This window comes from Pan paniscus, chromosome 4 (genome assembly GCF_029289425.2).
Source record: "Pan paniscus chromosome 4, NHGRI_mPanPan1-v2.0_pri, whole genome shotgun sequence".
Lineage (NCBI taxonomy): Eukaryota > Metazoa > Chordata > Mammalia > Primates > Hominidae > Pan > Pan paniscus.
Window position 1 is genome coordinate 2,051,630 of NC_073253.2, and position 22,587 is coordinate 2,074,216.

General features: G+C 50.3%; 2 protein-coding genes across 5 annotated transcripts; one reads left to right on the top strand and one right to left on the bottom strand.

Moving 5' to 3' along the window:
• Positions 1–2,011: 2,011 nt before the first annotated feature.
• Positions 2,012–4,976, bottom strand: MRPL36 (mitochondrial ribosomal protein L36). Of its 4 annotated transcripts, none has more exons than XM_063604367.1 (2): positions 4,862–4,976; positions 2,012–2,572 (listed from the first exon to the last, which is right to left on the bottom strand). In XM_063604367.1, the coding sequence occupies exon 2, from the start codon at positions 2,558–2,560 to the stop codon at positions 2,249–2,251; it is 312 nt and encodes a 103-aa protein (XP_063460437.1). In that variant the 5' UTR covers positions 2,561–2,572; positions 4,862–4,976; the 3' UTR covers positions 2,012–2,248. The 4 variants fall into 4 exon arrangements, with proteins under 4 accessions (XP_063460437.1, XP_008958322.1, XP_003808025.1 ...); XM_008960074.5 differs by lacking the exon at positions 4,862–4,976 and adding an exon at positions 3,981–4,244; XM_003807977.5 differs by lacking the exon at positions 4,862–4,976 and adding an exon at positions 3,396–3,616.
• NDUFS6 (NADH:ubiquinone oxidoreductase subunit S6) lies at positions 4,867–20,056 on the top strand. Its single transcript, XM_008960073.5, has 4 exons — positions 4,867–5,172; positions 5,943–5,996; positions 18,346–18,468; positions 19,856–20,056. The coding sequence occupies exons 1-4, from the start codon at positions 4,867–4,869 to the stop codon at positions 19,919–19,921; spliced, it is 549 nt and encodes a 182-aa protein (XP_008958321.2). The 3' UTR covers positions 19,922–20,056.
• The last annotated feature ends 2,531 nt before the right edge of the window (positions 20,057–22,587 follow it).

The window sequence follows — 22,587 nt, forward strand, 5'->3', positions numbered from 1 at the left end:
TTCCTTCCTGTTGGCTCCTGTGCCACGCTGCCTTGCTGGGGATTTGTCTGTGCAATTGTCAAGAGGCCACGACTGTGTGCCCACGTTTGCATGGCACGTAAGCACATCACACCCAACTGCAGGCATGCAGCCGGTGGTCAGGTCTCCCCCCAGAGCACTGCGTACTGCAGAAACACACCCAGTTTTCATCCACGCAGGATGGCTTGGATGCCCCCTGCCCGTGCCCAGCCTCAGGCCCCCTCCTCGGGTTGCCTCCCCTGCAACCAAAGTTTCAGCTTGGCCATCATCCCCTGCAGGGAGCATCCTTGACCTCTTGCCTTGGAGGGCCTGGCACGCTTCACACACAGCACTCACCAGCCTGTTTCACACGCTCCTACAGTAAGGGTGTGAGGGCAGCGGCACCTCTTCTCCTCCTCACCCCAGGGCCCAGGCTAAGGGTGCTCGGGAAGCATCAGCAAGCCATGCTGGGGGCTGTCAGGACCCTGTGGTTCTCAAAACCACATCACCCACCCCGTGAGAGATCAGAGACATGGAGAGCACACACTGGCTGAAGGTTGCAGTCTGCTGAGGGTCACTACAGTGGTGCCACTGACTCATCACACCCTCCCACACTGACTGTTCAGGTAGTGTATGCAGACACACGCGTATATATGTGGACACACTCATGCATGCACACACACGTGCCATATACACACATGCACGCGCACACACACACACTTGAGGAAAGTCCTCTCTCTTGCTGAACTATTCTCAGCCCCAGTGCATAACAGGTCTCCTAGTGGGGTCTGGCTTCTGACACTTTCAGGGGCCCCCGTGACAGACACTCTAGTGCATCAACTCCTCACTTAAGAACGGCTCGAGAGAGGGCTTCCCTTTCACTGCACAACAGAAGCAGGCTCTTCGCAGAGCTGGTTCCCTTTTCTTTCAGGTAATAATGCCCTCCACCTTCTTCAACTGGCCAGACGCCTGCGGGCTGCAATGCCCACTTCAAGCTGCTTGCAGAGGCCCTTCGTGAGGGTGAATGGGCACAGCACAGAGTTCACAGCAACCCACGCCGGCGTCTGTTCCCCCTGGAGAAGTGATGTGGGTGCTGGGGAGGAGCTTTGGCCCTCATGTGGCCATGCTGCCCCCTCTGCCGCCCCACCAGGCCTTTCTGGGTGACCCTGCTGCGCCCCTGCTGCTGATCTGGGTAGGAGGGCGCTCCCCCCGCGCTAGGCTTCTTGCGTGGTCTCCTGTCTCACGAAACTCCTTTCTGGGAGAAGGGGAGGTGTCCCTGGCCAGGAGGAAAGGAGCCGTGAGAAGGCCGTCCCATCTCAGCATCTGCTCTGGGTTGGACTGTGCTCCCCACCCCCAAATTCATGTTGACGACAGTGCTCCCCCAAGGCATGGGGCTCACTCAACTCTGAATCCCGATGACCAGGGAAGGACCAGCCCACTCCATCCCTCCAAGTCCTTACCAGTTGTAGGTGTGGCCATCCTCTAGCAAGGGGAGCTCCTTGCCTCCCCCTGAATCTGGGATCACCCTAGGGACTGAAAGAGTGCGGTAGAAATGACACACTGGAATTTCTGAGGCTGGGTCATAGGAAGCCTCATAGCATCTGCTTGGGTCTCTCGGGACACTCTCAGGAAGCTCACTGTGGGGCAGCGCAAGCCACGCTGTGGGCCCTGCCTGAGGAGGTGCTACGTACAGCCTGAGGAGCACTGAGACCCCAGACAGGAGAGCCGGTGCCATCCTGGAAGTGGGTCCTGCAGTTAATGCCACACCGATCAGACAAACTGCTCAGCTGAGCCCATCCCAAATGCCTCACAAAATCGTGAGCAATGTAAAATGGCTGATTTAAGCCACCAAGCCTTGGCTTGTACAGCGACGGGTGACCAAAACACTGACCACTTCTTCCAAGAGGCTCTAAGCAGCCTCACGGAGACATAGAGAAGTCCTGCCCAGCCTCACCCAGCACCATCCAATCCCTACCTGCAGCCTGAGTTCAGAGAGAATGAATGAACTAAGCTATTCAGAAGGTCTATTTTAATAGGAAAATGTTTTTTAGTTGGAACGTTTTGGAAATAAGATAACGCAATGTCTTCTATAGTTACTCATTTACACTGAAACGTGATGGGTAACTTTTAGGGCGTTTGCTTCCAGTCACTTTCCCCTGACTCCTTGAGGTGATAATTCCTTCCGTAAGATACAACCATTCTCCCAAGTGATGCGATGACGAGTATGTGCGTGACTCTGGAAGGAAAGGGTCTACATCTGTCTCTGCTTGTGCCTCGGATGGGTTTTACAATAGACGTACCACCGACCCCGCCTCTTCACCAGGTAACAGTCCTTGCAGCGCTTCTTAAGGACAGTCTTGTTTTTGAACCCCAGCGCAGGCAGCAGGTGGGGCAGGAGGCCGGGTGAGAGAAGTGAGCGCACTGCTGCCCCGGGTTCCACAGCCACGGGGGCTGCACCTCGAATGGATCCAAATAGAAATGTGGAGAGGGCTCGAGGCTTCACCGTGTGACGACTGAGATATAGCAGAGGGTTCACCATTTTCCTTATAAAAAGATTTGCCATGTTGTGGTGAATCTATGGGAGAGAGAAAAAAAGGAGTTATAGCTTCTCCTGCACTTCCACCTGCTCTTTAAGGCTTCCTTTTCTCTGTTTCACTGAGGCTTGGGAAGGCAGGGACCTCGGGGTCTGAGGGTGTTCCCATACCAGCTGCAGCCTCGACCTGAGCTTCAACACTGCCTTAATCAGCCAAGTGTGCCAGGAGAATAAGGGGCAGTGGACGGTGGCTTCCTTCCCTTTCCCGCCTGCTGCAAGTGTAGGTGAGTGTGAAAAGCCCCGCGATGTTGAAGAGCGGCTCACTTGGCTGGGAGGGAGCTTAAACTTAGGCCGCATCCCTTTCCAAACAGACACCAGGTCAAGGACGGTTCAACTGATGAGCTCCTCCCTCCAACTCTTCCCAGACCCAGGGGCCCTCCCTCGGGCCAGTTTCGGGACAGGCCCCCGCTCGGGAAGAGCACGGAACTCTGGCACCCCGGTCGCCCGCCCCTGCTTCCCCACGCGCCCCGGCCCTTAGGGTTCAGCGGCCCCGGCTGGGAAGAGCTGGGCCTGCAGGGCCCGGAGGACACTGCGGCACCGGAGCCGGCCCTGCGCGCGGGCTGTGAGGTCGCGTTCGGGAGCCGCCGGTTCTCCCGCCCCGGGGTCGCTGGACACCCCCTCCTGTCGCCAGGTCGGGCGCCCACGGTCGGACCCGCACCCCCCCACCCTGGCCCTTTGAGACCGCCAGGCCCCGGCCCACGCTCCTCTGACCGCAGCCCACTCGGGGAGACACGCCCGAGGGTCCCAAGGTGGCCGGCCCCACCCTCTCGCAGCCCCCACTCTCAGGACACCCGGGACCCCTGACCTGAGAAGACGGCTCCCTTACCCGGCCGCACGATCTCACCCGGCGCCGACCCCTGCGTCTGCGCACTGGCACGCGGACGCTGCTGCCAGGAAGGAAGATGGCGGCGGCGGGGGTCACGTGACGTGCCCACGTCCAGTGCGGGGCGCAGAGACGCAGCCGCGAGTGCGCAGGCGCTGGAGTGCGACGTATCACTCCCCGACTGCGCACTCTCTGCGGGCCACCGGGATCGTCGCGCTGTTTGGAGCGCTCTCGGTAAAAAAAATGCAAAAACCAGGAACGAAAGTGGATATCCGCAACGAAAAAGAAATTACAACCACTTAGACCTTAGAAAAAACTGGCAAATACCAATGTCAAAACAAACTGAGAAAGAGGACATGTTTTTAAGTGGACAGGAGAAATGTAAACAGGCTCCGGGAAACGAGTGGAGACGGGCAGTAGTTTCAACTGGTTACGGCTGTTTTCCCCAACATTATGAAAAACTTCGGACATAGAGAAAAAGGGAAAGCATTGTACGGTGAACACCCATATACTTGCCACCTAGATTCTACACTTAGCTCGCTTATCCCTGCCTTTTCAGGTATCTACCCGTAACTCCATTCGCCTTCCTTTTTGTGTGTGTCCGGGTGAGTTGCAGACGTGGCTGCGTCCACTCCGCGCTCCCTGCAGGCCCCAACGCTTCATCGCAGCGCCCACTTTTTCCACCTGACCCGGCGAACACCGGGCGGGCCGCTGGAGTTTATCAGCTCCAGGACAAATCTGCCTCTGACCACCACGTTTGCTGGGACATCTTTGGGACCGGAGGTTTTCATGTGCATTCTTGTTTCTCATGCCTTTCCTCCTCTTTATCATCTTCCCCGCCACTCATCCATCTCTAGTGTTTTGTTCTTGAAGTCACGTGGTCCTCAGGCTCTGACCACAGCAAAATAAAAGCTGGATGCTGGAGCTTAAGCTGGGATTTATACCCAAGTCAGCTCTAAGCAAAACGGGCCTTTTTAGAGGCTGTATTTGCATGCTGTAAAATCAGTCGGTGTACTAGGCTTTGTTGCAGAAATCCCCCAAATATACGTTTCCTCCGCGGCTCCCCATAACCACACACAGGAACGCTTGCCTTGAACGAGGAGAATGCACTTCCAGTCTCGTCTGCTAAGCAGTTGACTCCTTCACCCAGTAATTTTGATGTTTAAACGTCTCATGATTATCGGTTACCATAAGAATATAAACAATGTATTCTCAGTTTACATCCTCCCCTGCCTGTCCGCTAAATAAGAACCACTGGGTACTCCTAATCGCTGAAGGTTTCGCACACCATTGCCTGCCTCATCAGGGCCCTAGCTCTAGCCTGCGGCTGCAACTGCATGAGGCTGCACCTGCCGGCGCAACGGGGCCGCTTAACTTTTAGGCCATTGATGAAAAGTCAAACAAGTGCACAGTACTCGGTGTAATCAGGGGCATTTTTAGCGAGATACCTGGGATGAAAACGGGTGACCACCTGAATCAGAGAGCAGCTCCGGCGCACCCTCTGCCCCGACCCGCGCGCGCTCCCCCAGGGCGAAATAAATACCGGCTGTTTGGCGCCGCCAGAAGCCGTGCGCATGCGTTAGCGCTAAGCGGGACGTTGCGCCGGGTCAAAGGCCAGCGGCGCAAAATGGCGGCGGCGATGACCTTCTGCCGGCTGCTGAACCGGTGCGGCGAGGCGGCGCGGAGCCTGCCCCTGGGCGCCAGGTGTTTCGGGGTTCGGGTCTCGCCGACCGGGGAGAAGGTCACGCACACTGGCCAGGTAACGGCCGCTGGGTACAGGATGCCCCTTCCTCCGGCCGCACCTCGGGCGACTGGTGGCAGTGGGCTCGCCGGGCATCCGCGGCCCTGGTTCTGCGCCGGCAGCGCAGGTCGTGGTAAGGTTGTGCTGTCGCTCACGCGCCGGGGAGGACGCCCGCGAGTCGGGACGGTGGTGGCAGCCTGTAGCGGTGGGTCTCGTCCTTCCAGGGCCTGCGGGCTCTGGAACGGGAAGTCTCCCCAGCGGGCAGCACTTGCTGTGGACTGGCTGCCCATAGGCGATTTGTGGCAGCCGATTATTTGGGTCAGAACGTTTAGAATTTGTGTAATATTCAATAATAAATTTTAGTAACCTGAGAAGTCGGTTGTAGTCCAAGGCACAAAAAAGCCCTAAGCCAAAATGAAGAACAAAGGTACCTGTGTATACTGGAATGTGCCCTAGTAGATTTAATGGGGGGATATTAAAGCTCTCAGGCCATATGCCAAAGAAGGTTGGGGGCGGTTCTCCTCGGTCAGGATTTGTCTCTCCTCCTTAGCTCCACCTTCCCGGGCTGTGTTTCTGTGCTGCTCTCTGATCCACGTGATCACCCGTTTTCATCCCAGTTATCTCGCTAAAAATGCCCCTGATTACACCGAGTACTGTGCACTTGTTTGACTTTTCATCAATGGCCTAAAAGTTAAGAAAAACACTTTCTGTAATATTTATGATTGATATGAAGTGACTTTCAGAATTAGGCCGTAAAAGTCACACATGGTCTTTTTGTTTTTTTCCAGGTTTATGATGATAAAGACTACAGGAGAATTCGGTTTGTAGGTCGTCAGAAAGAGGTGAGTAAAAAATCTAGTGAAGAGAGGTAAGCTTTCCTAAAACTTTTATGTAACCAACAAGAAATAAAAATTAATATATAAGATTTAAATAAATTTTCCCCATATTGCAAGCACCCTAACAGTTCTGGATGGGGTTCTTCCTTTCTTAAAATCTTAATTGTGTCTATTTCTGACTTGTTTCCCCCTGAAATACATAACATTGTAGCCGTAGTTCTGGTTTGCATATAAATGGAAGTGATCTTTTTTTAAATTCTTGTCCCTTATTCTCCTGAGACTCTCAGATTTAAGTAAATCATATCAACTTTAAAAAAATTATTCTTTTAACCACCTGGAGGTGTGTTTTTTATAGTTTTCACCAAATAAATTAGTGTGTGTTTTTTACAGGGACTTACACTGACAAGCTGAAAATGGCACATAAGTTTTTCTTCCCTTAGTGGGTCTGTTAGCTCTATGCATTGTAAGGGAAGATCAGTTCAGGTGCCTGTGAGTGACCACTGGAGAAAGAATGTTGAAATTAGAATCCTTCTGCCTAAATCAGCCCATTTTTTTTTTTTTACCTGACTCCTCTATCACTCATGTCAATGAGCTCCTGAATTCGTAATTAGATCAGGCATGCCTCCATGTTTCCTGAATTTGCTTCCTGAAGGATGCTGTGAAGCGTCCTTCACAGCCACCTTATTCATTCTTTTTCCCACTTTGGTTAGCCTGGTGTTCTTCTTGTTAACACTGTAGCTATCCCTAAATCATGTATTTTCCCTTCTCCTTCAATCTTGGTTACGTTATCCATTCCCAGTGTGTAGTTTTTGTACGTCTACTCCAGAGCTACAGGGCATTCCAGAAAAGCTCACATGATCATGAATTGACTATAAATTCACATTCTCAAAATTCAGCTGGTTCACAGTTGTGTGGTTTGATGGGTGGGTGTCAGAAAAGTTTGTTTTATAGTGGTTGATTATTTGGCAATGCCGCTTGAGTGTTGGGTTGAGAAAGATCCTGAGGCCTGATGCACATTCAGTGAAAGAGTGTGCCATGATTGATTAGTGATGTCTACCAGGATCATGGTGGTGGAGAGGGGCTTGTGTCTGGTGGGTTTGCCTCTCGGAGTAGAAGCTGTGTGGACTTGCAGTCTAAAAATTGTGAGGTTGAATCACAGCATGGGTTCAGTTTTCTCATTTGTGAAATGGAACCATGTGAATATTTTTAATTGAATCATAAGTCTCCAGTGATATCACACTGTCAGTTGTCGAGTAAGTGGTGCATAGGGTAAGTGCTCCTTCTCTCCATCCTCAGAAACCCTTTTCTGTTTGTTGTTTGAATTGTTAGTGTATTCCCAGTAGAAGCATCTGTTCCATGTGCCACATTCTCCAATGCTGTATCCCAATGATTCACACAAAGGAGCTCATGGCATTGCGAATGGGACATTTCTTCCGTGTGTAGGCTGTCCTGGGCATTCTTGTTAGGTATATGAACTTGACATTTGGAAGGTGGAAACCGATGGATGTTGAGAGGATTTGCAGGCCCTTTGGTTTCTTTTGGCAGTGATTGTGGAGAAGGGGAGGTTTCTCCTAGTGTGGATGCGGTATGGTTTCTTTTAGTGGTGACCGTGGAGAAGGGGAGAAACCGATGGACGTGGGGAGGGTTCGCAGGCCCTTTGGTTTCTTTTGGCAGTGACTGTGGTGACGGAGGTTTCCTGGGCATCGATGGGTGGTTGTTACTGAGGTAGTGGCTGGACTCTACATCCTTGCTTTGTGGGTGTTATGGCATGGTCGTGGGGGCAAAGTAGGAGCCCCAGATTGAGCAGTTCTGGAGCAGATTGGTCCTGAAGCCCTTGGGCTCATTCATGCAATCTGGCTTCCAGCCCAGCTCCCTATCTCAGCTCTTGTAGTGACGAAGCAAGTATGTGGGTCCCTGTCACAAACGCCTCTCTGCTGAACATTCTTTGTGTAGCTTCTGGTTTCTGGTTGGTGTAGCATAGGGTAGTGGGAAACAACTTAAACCAAACAGAATCAGGATTGGCGAAGCCAGTGAGGGATGGGTACGGGATAGTGTGATAGTAGTGTCTGTGACCGGCAGCTCACCCAGGGCGTCCTGGTTGTGACCTCAACGCTCCAGCCGGCCAAGCCTCCAGTGCCTTCCCCCATTCAGCATCCCGAGTGTCCAGGGCACGTCTTGGCCTCACACTTTGGAGGTTCAAGGCATGTTGATAACATGATGAGTGGGCATCCTGCCCAAGCTTTCCTTCTTTCAACACAAATTTGGTGTTTAGTACTATTTTTAGTAGTAGTTGTTTGGCTTCTGAGAGACTTAATTTTTTGGAACACTTTTAGATTTACAGAAAAACTGAAGAAAGTAGGGTTTTCACAGCCCCCCAGCTCAGTTTCTGCTGTTTACTGCCGTCTCTCATTAGTGTGCTGCCTGTGTCACAGTTGATGAGCTGATACTCATACATTATTACTAACTCAAGTCCACAGGTTCACTCTTAATGTTGTATGTTCTAGGGTTTGGATAGATGTGTAATGACATGTATTCACTGTGACAGTGTTGTACCGAGTTCACTGCCCTAAAAATCCTCTGTTCTCTGCCTGTTCATCCCTCCCTCTGCCCAACCCCTGGCAGCCCCTGATCGTACTGTCCTCTAGTTTTGTCAAGTAATACTTTAAGAAGTAAACTGGGCCAGGCACAGTAGGCTTATGCCTGTCATCCCAACACTTTCGGAGGCCAAGGTGGGCTGATCACTTGAGCCCAGGCGTTCAAGACCAGCCTGGGCAATATGGTGAAACCCTGTGTCTACAAAAAATATAAAAATTAGCCTAGCATGGTGGCACATGCCTGTAGCTCAAGCAACGTGGGAGGCTGAGGTGGGAGGGTCATTGAGTCTGGGAGGTTGAGGCTGCAGGGAGCTGAGATCATGCCATTGTACTCCAGCCTGGGCAACAGAGCAAGACTCTATCTCCAGAAAAAAAAAAAAAAATAAACTGAATCTGAACTTCACCTGTAGAACAAGCATAGCAGGAAGCTAGATAATTGAGCTGGTCTTTGCAGAAAAATAGTGGAAAGTATCTCTGTGTGGCTCCTGCCCAGCTTTGACCGGGGGTACCTGCAAAGGAATCCATGGCCCCTGGGCCTGTGACGGGCCTTCCTGTGAGGAGACTCCTCACGTGCTAAAGAATGTGCCAGCCACCCCCAGCCAGAAGTCAGGCCTCACATGGTCCTGGAGCAGGTGGCACTCTGAGGCCACATAAGTCAGATGGGGGACTGGAACAAACTTGGAAGTGACCAGGTATTTCTCTGCTGTTGATGGAAATATTTTCATTGCTTTATAGTCGTACAAGTAAAATTAAAAGCAGATATGACTTGTCCCCTAATAGAAGGGATGACTGGGGGAGGTCTGCAGTGAGGTGTGGTAATGATAACAGCAATAACAACAGCCTGGTAGCCAGGTACTTGGCGACATCATTTGCTTTTTTGGTTAGTAGCTGGGGCTGCCCTGCCTGGCCGCATCCGGATTCAGGCTCCTGCGCTGATGGGCTTATGAGGCAATGAGCTGTGTGCTTCAGTGACTTAGCTTGTAGGCTCGTGGGCACTGAGTCCGTGTAGATGAGGAAAGGCTTGGAGCAGCGCCTGTCCCAGGGAAGCCTCTAGTGCGTGTTCGCCTTACTCTGCTGCTGCCTTCGCCACCACCATGAGGGCAGGCTTCACTTTTAGATTTTTTTAAAATACTGAAGTTAAACGTTAGTGTCTATACACAAGGTCTTTACTTTTAGTTTTTGAAAAGAAGGAATTAGGCAGCAAACCCGCAACATCAGGAGGCTGGGATCCCTTGAGTGTGACTCTGTGTCGCCCCTCTCCACCTGTGTGTGTCAGGATCACGGAACAGCTGGGGGCTTCAGCTTGTGCCTTCATCTGCCCGCCAGTGGGATGGATTCTCTCCTCAGATGCTCGGCAGGGCGGAGTCACTCCCTGACCCGCACAGCCCACAGCTGGGCGTTTGGGTCAGCGAGATTCTGCACGTTTTCTGAGACACCTAGGCTGGCAGGGTTGAGTCCAGTTGTGACCCTGTGGCCTCACCTGCCTGGCCCTCAGTTCTTCAGTAGCAGACTTCAAGGTGCGTGGTGCCACCAGGATTAGGAGCAGTTGCACGTGGTGCAAATGTCTACCTGGCGTGCTGTTTTGTTGCGATAATGTGAAGTTTTATCCTTCTGAGAAGAGTGTGTAGATTTCGTTAATGGAAATAATTGAGTAGTGCTCACGAGAGAGGAAAACTACCAAGACCCTCCAAACAGAAAACAAGCGTGGGTGACGGCGTGGAGCAACTGAAATTGTGCCTTGCTGCTGGGAATGTAAAATGGCACAGCCGTGAAGGAAAACAGCGTGTGGGTTCCTCAAAAAGTTGAAACTAGGACTTCCATCCAATCCAGCGGTTCCACTTCTGAGCGTGTGCCCAAAAGAACTGAAAGCGGGGTCTGGGGTACACTCGTGTCATAGCAGCATTATTCATTATAACTCAAATCTGGAAGCAGTTTGGGGGTCCATTGTCAGCTGAACGGATAAGCAAAATGTGATCTGTCCATGGACAGTGGAATATTATTCAGCCTTAAGGAAGAACGCTTGACACGCCCCACAACACGGATAAGCCTGGAGGACGTTGCGCTCAGTGAAGTGAGCCAGTCACAGAAGCAGACTGCGTGATTCCTCTAACACGAGGGACCAGAATAGTCGCTTCTTAGAAGTACTGTATGAGGTACTTAGAGGTAATGTGTGAGGTACTTAGAGGTACTGTGTGAGGTACTCAGAGGTACTGTGTGAGGTACTCAGAGGTACTGTGTGAACACTGTGTGATTCCTCTGATATGGGGGACCAGAACAGTCGCTTCTTAGAAGTACTGTATGAGGTACTTAGAGGTAATGTGTGAGGTACTTAGAGGTACTGTGTGAGGTACTTAGAGGTACTGTGTGAGGTACTTAGAGGTAATGTGTGAGGTACTTAGAGGTACTGTGTGAGGTACTAAGAGGTACTGTGTGAGGTACTTAGAGGTACTGTGTGAACACTGCGTGATTCCTCTAATACGAGGGACCAGAACAGTCGCTTCTTAGAGGTACTGTGTGAGGTACTCAGAGGTACTGTGTGAACACTGTGTGATTCCTCTGATACGGGGGACCAGAACAATCGCTTCTTAGAGGTAGCAAGTAGTTGGTGGTTGCCGGGGGCGGGGGGTGAATTTGGAGTTAGTGTTGAATGGAAATGGGGTTTCAGTTTAGGAAGGTGGAAGGTTCTGGAGATGGGCGGTGGTGATGGTTGCACAATAATGTGAATATACGTGGTGTCCTCAGAAATGGTAAAGATGGCAAGTTTTATGTTATGTGTATTTTACCACAATTAAAAAAAAATTAAGAGGGAAGTGGCTTCAGGCCCACGCAGGAATTGACCAGAGGTTCCTCCCTGAGGCTTCTGTGGCTGGTGTCGCTCATTCTTATTTCTCCCAAGAGGCCGGCAGGGCAGGGCACACTCAGGTGGGGAAGCAAGTGAGGCTGAGGCTGGGCCCACGCGGCACCTCCAGAGGCTCTGCACACCCTCTGGAGGTAACTTGTGTTGTCACCCAGGACAAGCGCACTCCTCGGATCAGCAGTGGAAGAGACTTGTGACATCTTTCGTCCACATTGAGCCGTCTCTTGAGGCCAGCGCAGCACCATCCGAACCATGCTGGCTCTCGTGCGTGCACACACACGCTGTTGGTCACAGGAGGGATGCCACCAGAGAGCTGAGAGGGAGTGCTGAGGTACCCAGGGGTCAGTAGCTGCAGGAAGCAGCCACTATTCCTAGGACTTGGGGGGCAGGAGGAAGAGGTGGCGTCACCAGGAGGGAGCTGTGAAAGTGCCCTTGTGGTGCCGCTGGAGCTCCAGGTGGGAGACAGGACTGGGAGTCGGGGATGGGTGCTAGGGTGAGGCCTCCAGCCAGACAGTGGTGGCTGAGAAGGTCCTCCGTGAGAGGAAGATTGAATTGAGGGGCCTCGGAATTCCACCGTCTGCCTTTGCAGGTCATCTGGTTGGTGGCAGAGGCGGAGCTCTGTGCTTGCTTTCAGGTTCATCCTTAGAGGGTTTAAGAGGGGAGGTTTGCCTGAGTCTCTCTTGTCTTGAAGCAACCTGGGCGTCCTTTAGGGGGTGTTTGAGACGCGGGCGGTGCGGTGTGCGCCATGGCTGCTCTCCAGAGCTTTTGTGTGGCTTCCTGCTTCTGCATGCTCCTCCTCCTCAGCTTCCCTCCCAAATACGCCATCTTTCTAGTGGAGTGAAGGCAATCGGATTTTAAAAGAAATCCTCTGGATGGATAAGAACCGTGGGTCTTTGCTTCCTTTAGAAAGGCTTGGACTGTCAGAAATAATGGTTATAAAGTGAGGTTTATTTATCCCAGGACCCAGAGGAAAATAGTTGGAACTGTGAATTCACGAGCCCCAGGTTCACATGCTGGTGGCTTTGTCGGTGAGCTGGCGAGATGGGCTTTATTTCCGGCGAGATGGTCCTTATTTCCTCCCTCGTGCAGCGCCCCGGCTTCGTCTTTGCTTCACTATTGTGTCTTTGTGTCTTGTGGTTCTTTTTCTTCCAAGGCACTGGCAAAATTAGTCACTGGATTCCAACATTCTCAAAGCAAGTTTGAACATGTTGTACAGACAGCTCAATTGTGGTTTTTAGAGCATTTTCTATGAAGTTACTTAGTTTAAAAATTAATTTGAATGAAAACTTCAGTTTTGCCTGTGATTTAAGAATTATATACTTTATAGACATGTATACACACGTTTAGCTAAAATAATTATTGGCGTTCATGTTCAGAATGCCTGATGTTCTAAATAATTGAACTGAGCTTTTACTTTATTTTAAACCTTTATTTTAAATGTCCATGAATGGGGTCGGTATTCTACAGAGTGTCGATGATCCAGCTGGTGGACTTTTCCCTTCTGCGTTGGTTTTGATGCTGTGTCACAGAATCACATATTTTTATGTTTTATCTTTAATAGATGTAATCTCAGTTTGACACAATAGGACTTTGACTCCTAAAGATTTAAACCTACATATTTTTATGCGCAATCATTTGATCATCAAGAGGTCAATGGAAAGAGTGTTTCCTATTTTTTACATTAGTGACGGGCGAGGGACTCATTTTACAGTGGTTGGACACTTCACTGTGTATGATGTGCCGTGTGCTTAACAAGAGATGGCGTGCGGGCTGCCGTGACGGTTCTCCCTTGATTCCCTCGTGAAGTGCAGCAGCGCTCTTCAGTTTTTCTCACCTTTCCCCAGGTGAAAGCAGGTGAGAATGGAGCCTTGAGTCTGAACCCAGAGCGGGGCTCTGTGTCGTGGCTGGGTGTGTTCACTGCCGGAGCTTGGCCGAGTGAACCCGGAGCGGGGCTCTGTGTCGTGGCTGGGTGTGTTCACTGCCGGAGCTTGGCCGAGTGAACCCGGAGCGGGGCTCTGTGTCGTGGCTGGGTGTGTTCACTGCTGGTTCTTTGTATTCCTGCGGTTGCACTGAGCTCCTGGAGCCAGACGTTTGCTGGTGATGGGCGGTCAGGGTCACCCTTGAGCTGCGCACACTAAATGACGGGAGGGCATCCCGTGTCAGTCACCAGTGTCGAGGCGTCAGCAGCCCTCCCTGCAGGGAGGTGGCCGGTCTCTTTGACTGCCGTGATCGGGGCCTGGCAGTTTGTTAGTGCGGCCTTTGTGACACGTTGTCACTTAGGCAGACACCATATTATTTACACCATAAGGCTTAATTTGTATGGTTAGTTGCATCGCCTGCAGCAGGGGTGAGCAGAACATCGCTCACTCCAGAGCCCGCTATAAGGCGCTGCGACAAGGCGAGCCGCCCGGCCGGCAGCAGAGGCTTGTGTTGCTGGAGCGTGTGGAACAACCCGGGCGGCGCCACACGGCTCAGGCCTCTGCTTTAATGTGGCTTCATTTTCCACTAACTTCCTACTGTGTTTCTGGAAATAGATCTTCAAGGAAAAGCATTACACAATGGTCATCTGTAACTGACAGAACCTCTTGAAAAATAAACCTTTCCGAAACGTATCTGTGAGGGAGAGTGGTGCCCTGCCTCCCACTGCGTGTGTGTTCTCTGTGACTGTGTGGCATTGAATGGGCCTCTAGTCTCCAGAAATGAGTGACTTTGTGATGAGCCCTGTTGCTGCTTCCACTCTGGGGCGGGGATGCTGTAGAAGGAGCACAAAGTTTCAGGCTGTGCCATTAAGCAGGGGAACCCCAGGAGCAACATCCGAGGCAGAGGGTTGTGTCATGCTTGGCGGGGCTGGCCCTCCAGGAGGGGACATGCAGGTAGACCCACATCCCTGGGCTTTGAGGCCTGCTGGGGGTGTAGAGTTGAGTTCCTTCCCTCTACATGCACAGATGCCGGCGCTCTACTTCACATAGCTTCCCGGTTCTTCGTGCCTTGTCTTCCTGGCACTTAATCATTGACTATTCCCAGGGGCAGCTGAAAGGGGCTGGCTCATTACAGAGTCAGAGGAAATCAAGGCATGTCCCCTTTCCAAGTTCCCAAATTTGCCATCGTGAGCATCATCAAATACATTATTTGCCAAGCCAGGATGTTTTAATTGCTTTTTAAAAAACATAAATTCTGTGAAACAGAGGGAATAGTCTAATGATTCCCTTTTCCCATGTACCCAGGCAGTCAGTTTCAACAATTACCAACCGAAATAGTTGTCGGAGGGGCCAGTCTGGCTCAGCTCCTCTAATCGTTGTCGGAGTGGCCAGTCTGGCTCAGCTCTGCTAATCGTTGTCGGAGGGGCCAATCTGGCTCAGCTCTGCTCTGCCTCTCCCCCGGCCCCCCAGCCTCTGGTAATGTTGATGTGAATCTTTGACATCATGTTACTGAGTCTAAATTTATCTGTGTGTAAGTTGACCCTTGAACAACATAGGTGTGAACTGTGAGTCCACTTAAGTGGCTTCTCTTTCGCCTCTGCCACCCCTGAGACAGCAGGACCAACCCTCCCTTCCTCCTCCTCAGCCTGCTCGACGTGAAGATGATGAGGATGAAGACCTTTATGACGATCCACTTCCACTTAATGAAAAGTCAGTTCATTTTCTCTTCCTTGTGATTTCCTTCATTGCATTTTCTTCCTCTAGCTTACTTTATTATAAGAATCCAATATATAATACTTGTAACATGCAAAATATATGTTAATCGACCATTTATGTTATTGGCAAACATTCTGGTCAGCATCAGGCTATGAGTAAATTGTGGGGGAGTCAAAAATAATATGCAGATTTTCAATTGTGTTGGGGGTGGTTCCCCCAACCCCTGAGTTGTTCAAGAATTAACTGTACCTTCAAAAGATACTAACATTCAGATCTTACAGGGAAGTAAAAAAAACCCAAAATAACAAAATATATTAACATGACAACAATATAATTATCACACCTTAAAAATTATACTTTCTTTAAGTTAAATATCTAAGTGGTGTTAAATATTCTTGATCATGCATGTTTTTAAAAATGTTACAGTGTGACTCCGAGCCCAAGTAAGTTCCTACATGCAACTGTTGGTGTCTCTTATGTCTCTTTTAATCTGTAGGTTCCCATCGGTCTCCCACTCTCTTTCTCATTGGAAAATTTTATTTGTTAAAGAACCTGGGTCATTTCCTCTGTAGAGTCACCCACAGCTGGATTCTACTGACCGCATCACTGTAGTGTTGTTGAACATGTCTCTTGTCTCTGCATGTTTTGGAAATTAGTTGGATCTCAAGGCTTGATCAGATTGAGGGTCAGTGTTTTGTTCCTGGTGAGACTGCTACATAGGTGATGTATCCCTCCATCAGGAGGCACATAATATAATTGGTTCTGGTTGTAGTAAGAGACTTTGATCATTGTCTCTTACATCTGTGATTTCATAAGGGGTTGTAAAATGATGATATTATCCATCTTATTAGGTTGAATACTTATATCAAAAGAAACCTTGGTGCTGAGGTAAAGTTTCTGTAGGAAAATCAGAAGAAATACTTGATTCTTTCCCTATATTTACCAGTCTTTAATGGGTTGATTCTCTAGTTTCTGTTTGTTTTGTGTTGCTATAACAGAATACCTGAGACTGGATAATTTATAAGGAACAGAGATTTGTTTCTTACAGTCTGGAGGCTGGGAAATCCAAGGTTGAGGGCTGTGTCTGGTGAGGGTGGAAGGGAAGGACTGGAGAGTGTGCATGAAGGGGACTGAACTTCTTCTACCAGGAGCCCGCTCACCACCTGTGAGGGCAGCCAGAATCCTTCATGAGGCAGAACCCTCATGACCTCAGTACCTCTGAAGGCCCCGCCCTGTCTCTCAACACTGTTGCACTGACTATTCAGTTTCCAACAGAGGAACTTTGGGGGAGCACATTCAAACCATAGTACCTGGTAAGGTCATTAATGAGTTTTTAAAATATGTTTATGAAATCATGAGTGTAAAAATTTGTGTTTCCACATTTTGCAGTTATAATCCCCTTGTCCCTCCAATTTCCTGTATCCCAGATTATCCCATGTGGCAAATTTCCCCGGGTTGACTCCTCTTTTAACACAACCTTAGTTGCCTTAAAAGCTTCCCTGACTTGTGCCACAGTAGAGTGTCTGAAGTTCATCCTATAACATTTCCTGTCCTGGACCCAGAATCAGTCATTTTTGAAAGAATCCAGTCCCTTCCCTTCGGTGTGAAATGGTGTTTAGAGACCACCATGTGGGCAGCAGGGGTCCTCATTGCCCTGAGTTAATCATGGTCCTGGGGATGGAGCTAGAAAGGGTGTGTGTAGGCCAGGCTCAGTGGCTCATGCCTGTAATCCCAGCACTTTGGGAGGCCGAGGCGGGCGGATCACCTAAGGTCAGGAGTTCGAGACCAGCCTGACCAACATGGTGAAACCCTGTCTCTACTAAAAATACAAAAATTAGTCGGATGTGGTGGCGGGTGCCTGTAATCCCAGCTACTCGGGAGGCTGAGGCAGAAAATTGGTTGAACCTAGGAGGCGGAGGTTGCAGTGAGCCAAAATCGCGCCACTGCATTCCAGCCTGGGCGACAGAGTGAGACTCTGTCTCAAAAAAAGAAAAGAAAGGGTGTGTGTGAACATCAGACATGGGATGAGTCACACTGATCCTTCCAAACTCAGTTCAGGGTTACAAGACTTCTGCTGAACCAGTGAGCTGACCTCTCTATTTCCTTCCCCACACTGAAAATCCTGATTTTTCAATAATAATTTCACTTGCTTTGGAAGCTGTTTTATTCTTAAGGTGTGTCCTGTTAGAAATGTTCCTGTTACTCTCTTAAAGTGTTGGGAATTCCTTAGGTCCATTTGTCTCTTTTAAAAGTTTAGTTTTCTAACTTTGAAAAATATAAAATACAGTCTCAGTCAGATTTATAAAACTTGGAAGAAAGTCTAACGATCGTGCTCGCGTCCTCCTTCCTTTCCACCTCACAGTAGTAACTGTTCAATGCTTTCTCCTTTGGATTTCATGTAAATAAGTGAATATGTAGGCGGACCCCTGGTATTCCCCACATGGATGAGTGGAAGCTTCCTGTCCACTTACCCACTGCCTGGCATCTCCACGTAGTCCTGTGTCCTCCTTCACCCCATCGTGGTATTATGGAGATGCTTTTTTCATTCCGTTTTGATTGTAACTGAAAGCATCAGCACACAAGCAGGACGTGAAGTTACCAGAGTCTTTCCCGCACATGCCTACGAGTCATAACTGACCAGGTGGAAGACACAGTGGATGAGGAGACCCAGTGTACGGTAGCAGCAAACCAGAGAAAACACTTAGGAACGACCTAACTGGCATTCAGGACCTCTGTGGCCCAAGGGGAAAGCCGGAAGGACATTGTTGGTCTAACAGATTGCAGGGCTACTGGCAGTTTTGGCATTTTAGATAAATCTATTCCATCGGTATCATGTTTACTGAGGTGGATAACTGCATGGAGGTTCTGTGAGAGAATGTTCTTATGAAACGCACATGGGAGCCTGTGACAGACAGGCCCGAGCAATACAAATGTCCTCAGGTGGGACAGAACGATGTGGTGGGGAGAAGAGGGCGTGGCAGAGCCCACGGGGCACGTGTCAGCGTTTGCTGGGTCCACGGGGACAGAAGGGAAAGGCTCTGTGCTGCTGGGATTCTTGCAGTGCCTCTCCACGTTTGGAACTTTACTCCAGTGAAAAGTAGGTGTGTGTGTAGGCCCTGAATTTAATAAGGTCTACAATGATAATAGTTAAATGAAGCATGCACCATAGATCCATGCTGATGGTACATGAATTTGTGTGTGGTGGGCTAAATTGTATGTAGTTAGCAAGTTTGTGTATTTGTTTACATAAGTCTTTCTTCTTGTTCCAGGTGAATGAAAACTTTGCCATTGATTTGATAGCAGAGCAGCCCGTGAGCGAGGTGGAGACTCGGGTGATAGCGTGCGATGGCGGCGGGGGAGCTCTTGGCCACCCAAAAGTGTATATAAACTTGGTGCGTAGCCGGCCACCCGTGCACATGTTAGGGCAGCCTGCTCGTCCTCATACTCCCCTTCACTCCCAATGCCTGTTCTTTCTGTCCTCTTCTCTACCTGCTCCCGAGGCGGCCCTTACGGGGTTCACACTGCTGGCACATTCACCCTACAGCGCCACACTACAGGGCCTACATACAGCCGCCTGTCCGAAAACCTTTCAACTGTGAAGTGGTGGGCGGCATGTTTCTCTTCTCGGACGCCCAAGCGTCTTTCCTCTCTGGGCCCTTCTCGGTTTGGTCATCATCTCAGCTCAGGCTGCCACACACAGCACCGCAGGCTGGGGTCGAAAACAACAAACACATTTCCCACAGCGCTGGAGGCTGCAGCCCAAGACCACCGTGCCGCTCTGTGGGTTCCTCCTGGGGCCTCGCTCCGGGGCTTGCAGATGAGGTCTCCTCCCTGTGTCTTCACAGGGCCGTCCCTCTGTGGGAGACTCCTCATCCCCTCTTCTTATAAGGGCACCAGGCAGATTGGCTCAGGGCCCCTATGTGACCTCAGTTTACCTTCATCACCTTAAAGGCCCCATCTCCAAATACAGTCACATCGGGGGTTAGGACTTTGCGGGGCACACGGTTTATTTTGTAACAATCCCTATGTAATCTTTTATGCCTGTTGATGAGTGTCATATACAGGACCATTGAGAAAAAAAGAACACAGGACCAGAGAAAGAGACCGTGGGCTGAAGCTGGGATGTGGAACTGGGGTGCAGGGTGGGAGGGAGGCTGCCATAGATCACTCAGGGACTTGGGCGGCTGCTGACCTGGGGTGCAGGGAGAGGGGGAGGCCACCGACCGTGGAGCACTCAGGGACTCAGGCGGCTGCTGGGCTTGGTGTTCTCCCCAAAGCAGAGTCCTGGTTAAGGGACTTTAACGTCGTTAGAGCTGACATTTATTAAAAGCTGTCATTATCTTGTTGCCTGTCCTGAAAAGGGGACAGTGTAACAGGCATAAATGGTTAAGCAGCCTAGAGTGGGACTGGGCACCTGGCATGTACCCTCCTGGGCTCCAGCCCTTCAGGCCGAGCCTGGGTGTGCCTCACGGTCGTGTGCAGCACCCACTGCCTGCTCCAGGCCGCTGAGTTGTGGGGAGTGAATGGAGCTGCAGGCCGACAGTGATGTCCCTGGGGGTCCTAGGGGATGGCTGCGTAGCCCGGGGTGGGAGCCTGAGGCCGGGGGCTTCGGTCAGGCTGGAACCGAGATGGACAGTCTGCATTCTTACTTCAGTAGTAACTGCGTATTTTTGTTTCTGACAGTCTGTTTCAAGTTTTATACATACATTTTCAAAGGTTAATATCTAGATTTGAAGTAGAATATGGAAATACGACATCATTCCTTTTGAATTTTTTCAGGACAAAGAAACAAAAACCGGCACATGCGGTTACTGTGGGCTCCAGTTCAGACAGCACCACCACTAGAGCGTGTGGCACGCCGGGGGTCCCGCAGCGTCCCGTGAGCATTTCCGCGGGGAAGCTGAGCGCGTGAAGCTCGCTGGTTCTGTGCGAAGGGTATTCCTGGTGCTGAATAAAGGGTGTTGCTGTCAAGGCTGACAATTTGTAAGTTTGTTTCTTCCATAGGCTGGGCTTTGGAAGTGAACATCCACATGGACATGGGTAGACATGCGAGTGGAAGCAGTGCCCGCTCCAGTGAGCCTGAGCTGCCTCCTGCCGGCCGCTGCCTGCCTTACCGGCTGCTTCTGTGTGTCTCCTCTTATCCTTGGGGCCACGTGGGCTGCAGGAATGGGCGGGGGGCAGGGAGGGAGAAGGAGAAGTGCCTCTTGTTTTGCAGATGCAACTGCTTCAGAGAGCCAAGGTGGCTCTTGAGGTGCATAGTGAAGGAGGGCGCCCAGGCCTCAACTGGTCCTATGGGAAGGTCAGCCTCTCTCCTGTTGCTGGCTTGCAGAGCTGGTCTATCCGTCCGTCCTAGTCCCTATGTTGAATTGTCAGATCTTAAAACCCAAGAATTTAAGCACTGGTTTGAAGGCATCGAAAGTCGCATACTGGCCACATTAAAGGACAGTCTATGTTTTTAAAAGAGTAAGGATTATAATGTAGTGTAACATAAAAATAAAAGTAGATTTTGAGGGAAGAGAAAGGAGTCTTGCTAGAATGATCCAGGAGTCTGGCCTGTGAGTAACGGGAATTCCAGAGGAGGAAATACCAGAGCAGAGGGAAGGTAAGAGGGAAGGTGAGACGGAAGGTGAGAGGGAAGGCGAGTGGGAAGGCGAGAGGGAAGGCGAGAGGGAAGGCGAGAGGGAAGGCGAGTGGGAAGGCGAGAGGGAAGGCGAGAGGGAAGGTGAGAGGGAAGGTGAGGCAGAAACAGCAGAAACACATTTCCCAAGCCAAAGAAAAACCCACAGATCACAGGGCTCACCAAGTTCCTAGCAGTATTGGTGAGAAAAGACAACTAGGCATATTCTGGTTTAAGAAAAGAATTAAGCTGTAAACTTTAGAGTCTAGAAAAAAGAAAACCTTTTAAGCTTATGGATGAAAACAAATTGTAGTGGAAAAGTGATCAGCGATCAGGCATCCAGCTCTTTGTCTTTGATGCTGGAGGCTGGAAGAGTGAAACACTGTCCACAATCTTCATGTATAACCAGAATTAAATTCCTTATCCTGAGAGGAAGACATTCTTGGATGTGGGAGAGTTCAGAGGTCATCATCCTGGACCCCACTGGGGAAAATACCTTGAGGAGAAGGCCTTACCCAGCAGACATGATCACAGCCCTCGGTGTGGGGAGGGAGGCTGAGGCAGGAGCGGCTGCTAGTGGGAACCAGTTCATTCCAGTGGCACGCTACCCAGACATGTGTGTGAGGCCATGCTCCCGGGCTGCAGGGACAGTCCAATCATGTTGCCCTTGGTGCTGAGTTGGGAGGTCTGGGAGGGGGAGAGGGAAGAAGGGGATGCAGGCATCCAGGAGGTCTCTGGGTTGGGTGGGTGGAGGTGGAAGGAGGCTGAGGCTCCCTCTTGGAGTGGCGTGAAAACAAAATGGAGACAGATGTGATGGAGTACATTGATGCCACCTGGATTCGAAATAACTGTGGCGACATCTGTGAGCTGTCCCCGTGAGGGCCCAGAGAGGGAAGAGCAGCAGGCCAGGAAATTGAAAATGTGGATGCAGAATAACCAGGGATGGGGAGAGGTGAAGGGGTGGGGCCAGGGGAAGGGGGAGAGAAGGGAGGAGCGAGGACTCAGAGCCAGGAGCCAGGCCAGCCCCTGGGGGAGCCACTGGTGGAGATGAGGCCCCAAAGCTCCACCCTGGGCTACGGATGCACCCCCGCCGTCTCTAATATACCACATGCTTGTCCTTCATCTGTTGGGCTACCATGCTGCTTTTCTTTACACAGTGTTGACGTGGTGAGTGACGTTAGTCAGTCCTGCATGTTCCAAGGTGGACCTGAGTGTAGGGGCAAGTCTTGCTTTTAATTCCCCTTTAAACACTGTCTGCTTGGGTCTTCGTGTCAGGGCCGTGCTCACTTTGAGTTGGGAAACTGCCCACGTTTTCTGTTCTCTGGAAGAGAAGGTGTAGGATTGGGATTCCTGTTTCTTGCCTGGTGGAACTCGCAGGAAAGTCTTCTGGGCCTGGGTTTGTTGTGGGAAAGTGGGTATCTAAGATCGAGTCTCCTTGAGTAGTTACAGGACGTTCAGCCTTCTTCTTGAGCCAGTGTTGTAGATTGTGTTTTTTCTAAAACTTGGACTCTCTTGCCGAGACTTTCAGAGTGTTACTGGCATGGAGATGAAGCTCAAGTATTTTCATGATTTTTCAGTGTCTCGGGTTCACAGTGACACCCTGTTTTCTAATGTTCATCTGTGCTTTTGTTTTTTCCTGAATCTCACCAGAGGTTGTCAGTAACATTTGTATTTCTAAGCCACCTTCAGCTTGGCGATCCACTCTGTTGTATTTTTGGTTTCTACTTAATGTCTGCTCGTTATTTTCAGTTTCTACATTCTTGCTGTTTATTTTACTGTTCTGTTTATAACTTTCTGAGGTGGGTTAATTATTTTGTTCCCAGCTTTTCTTCTTTACATATGTATTTCATGCTCTAAATTTCTTTCTAATCTCTGTTTCAGCTGCATTTCCCCT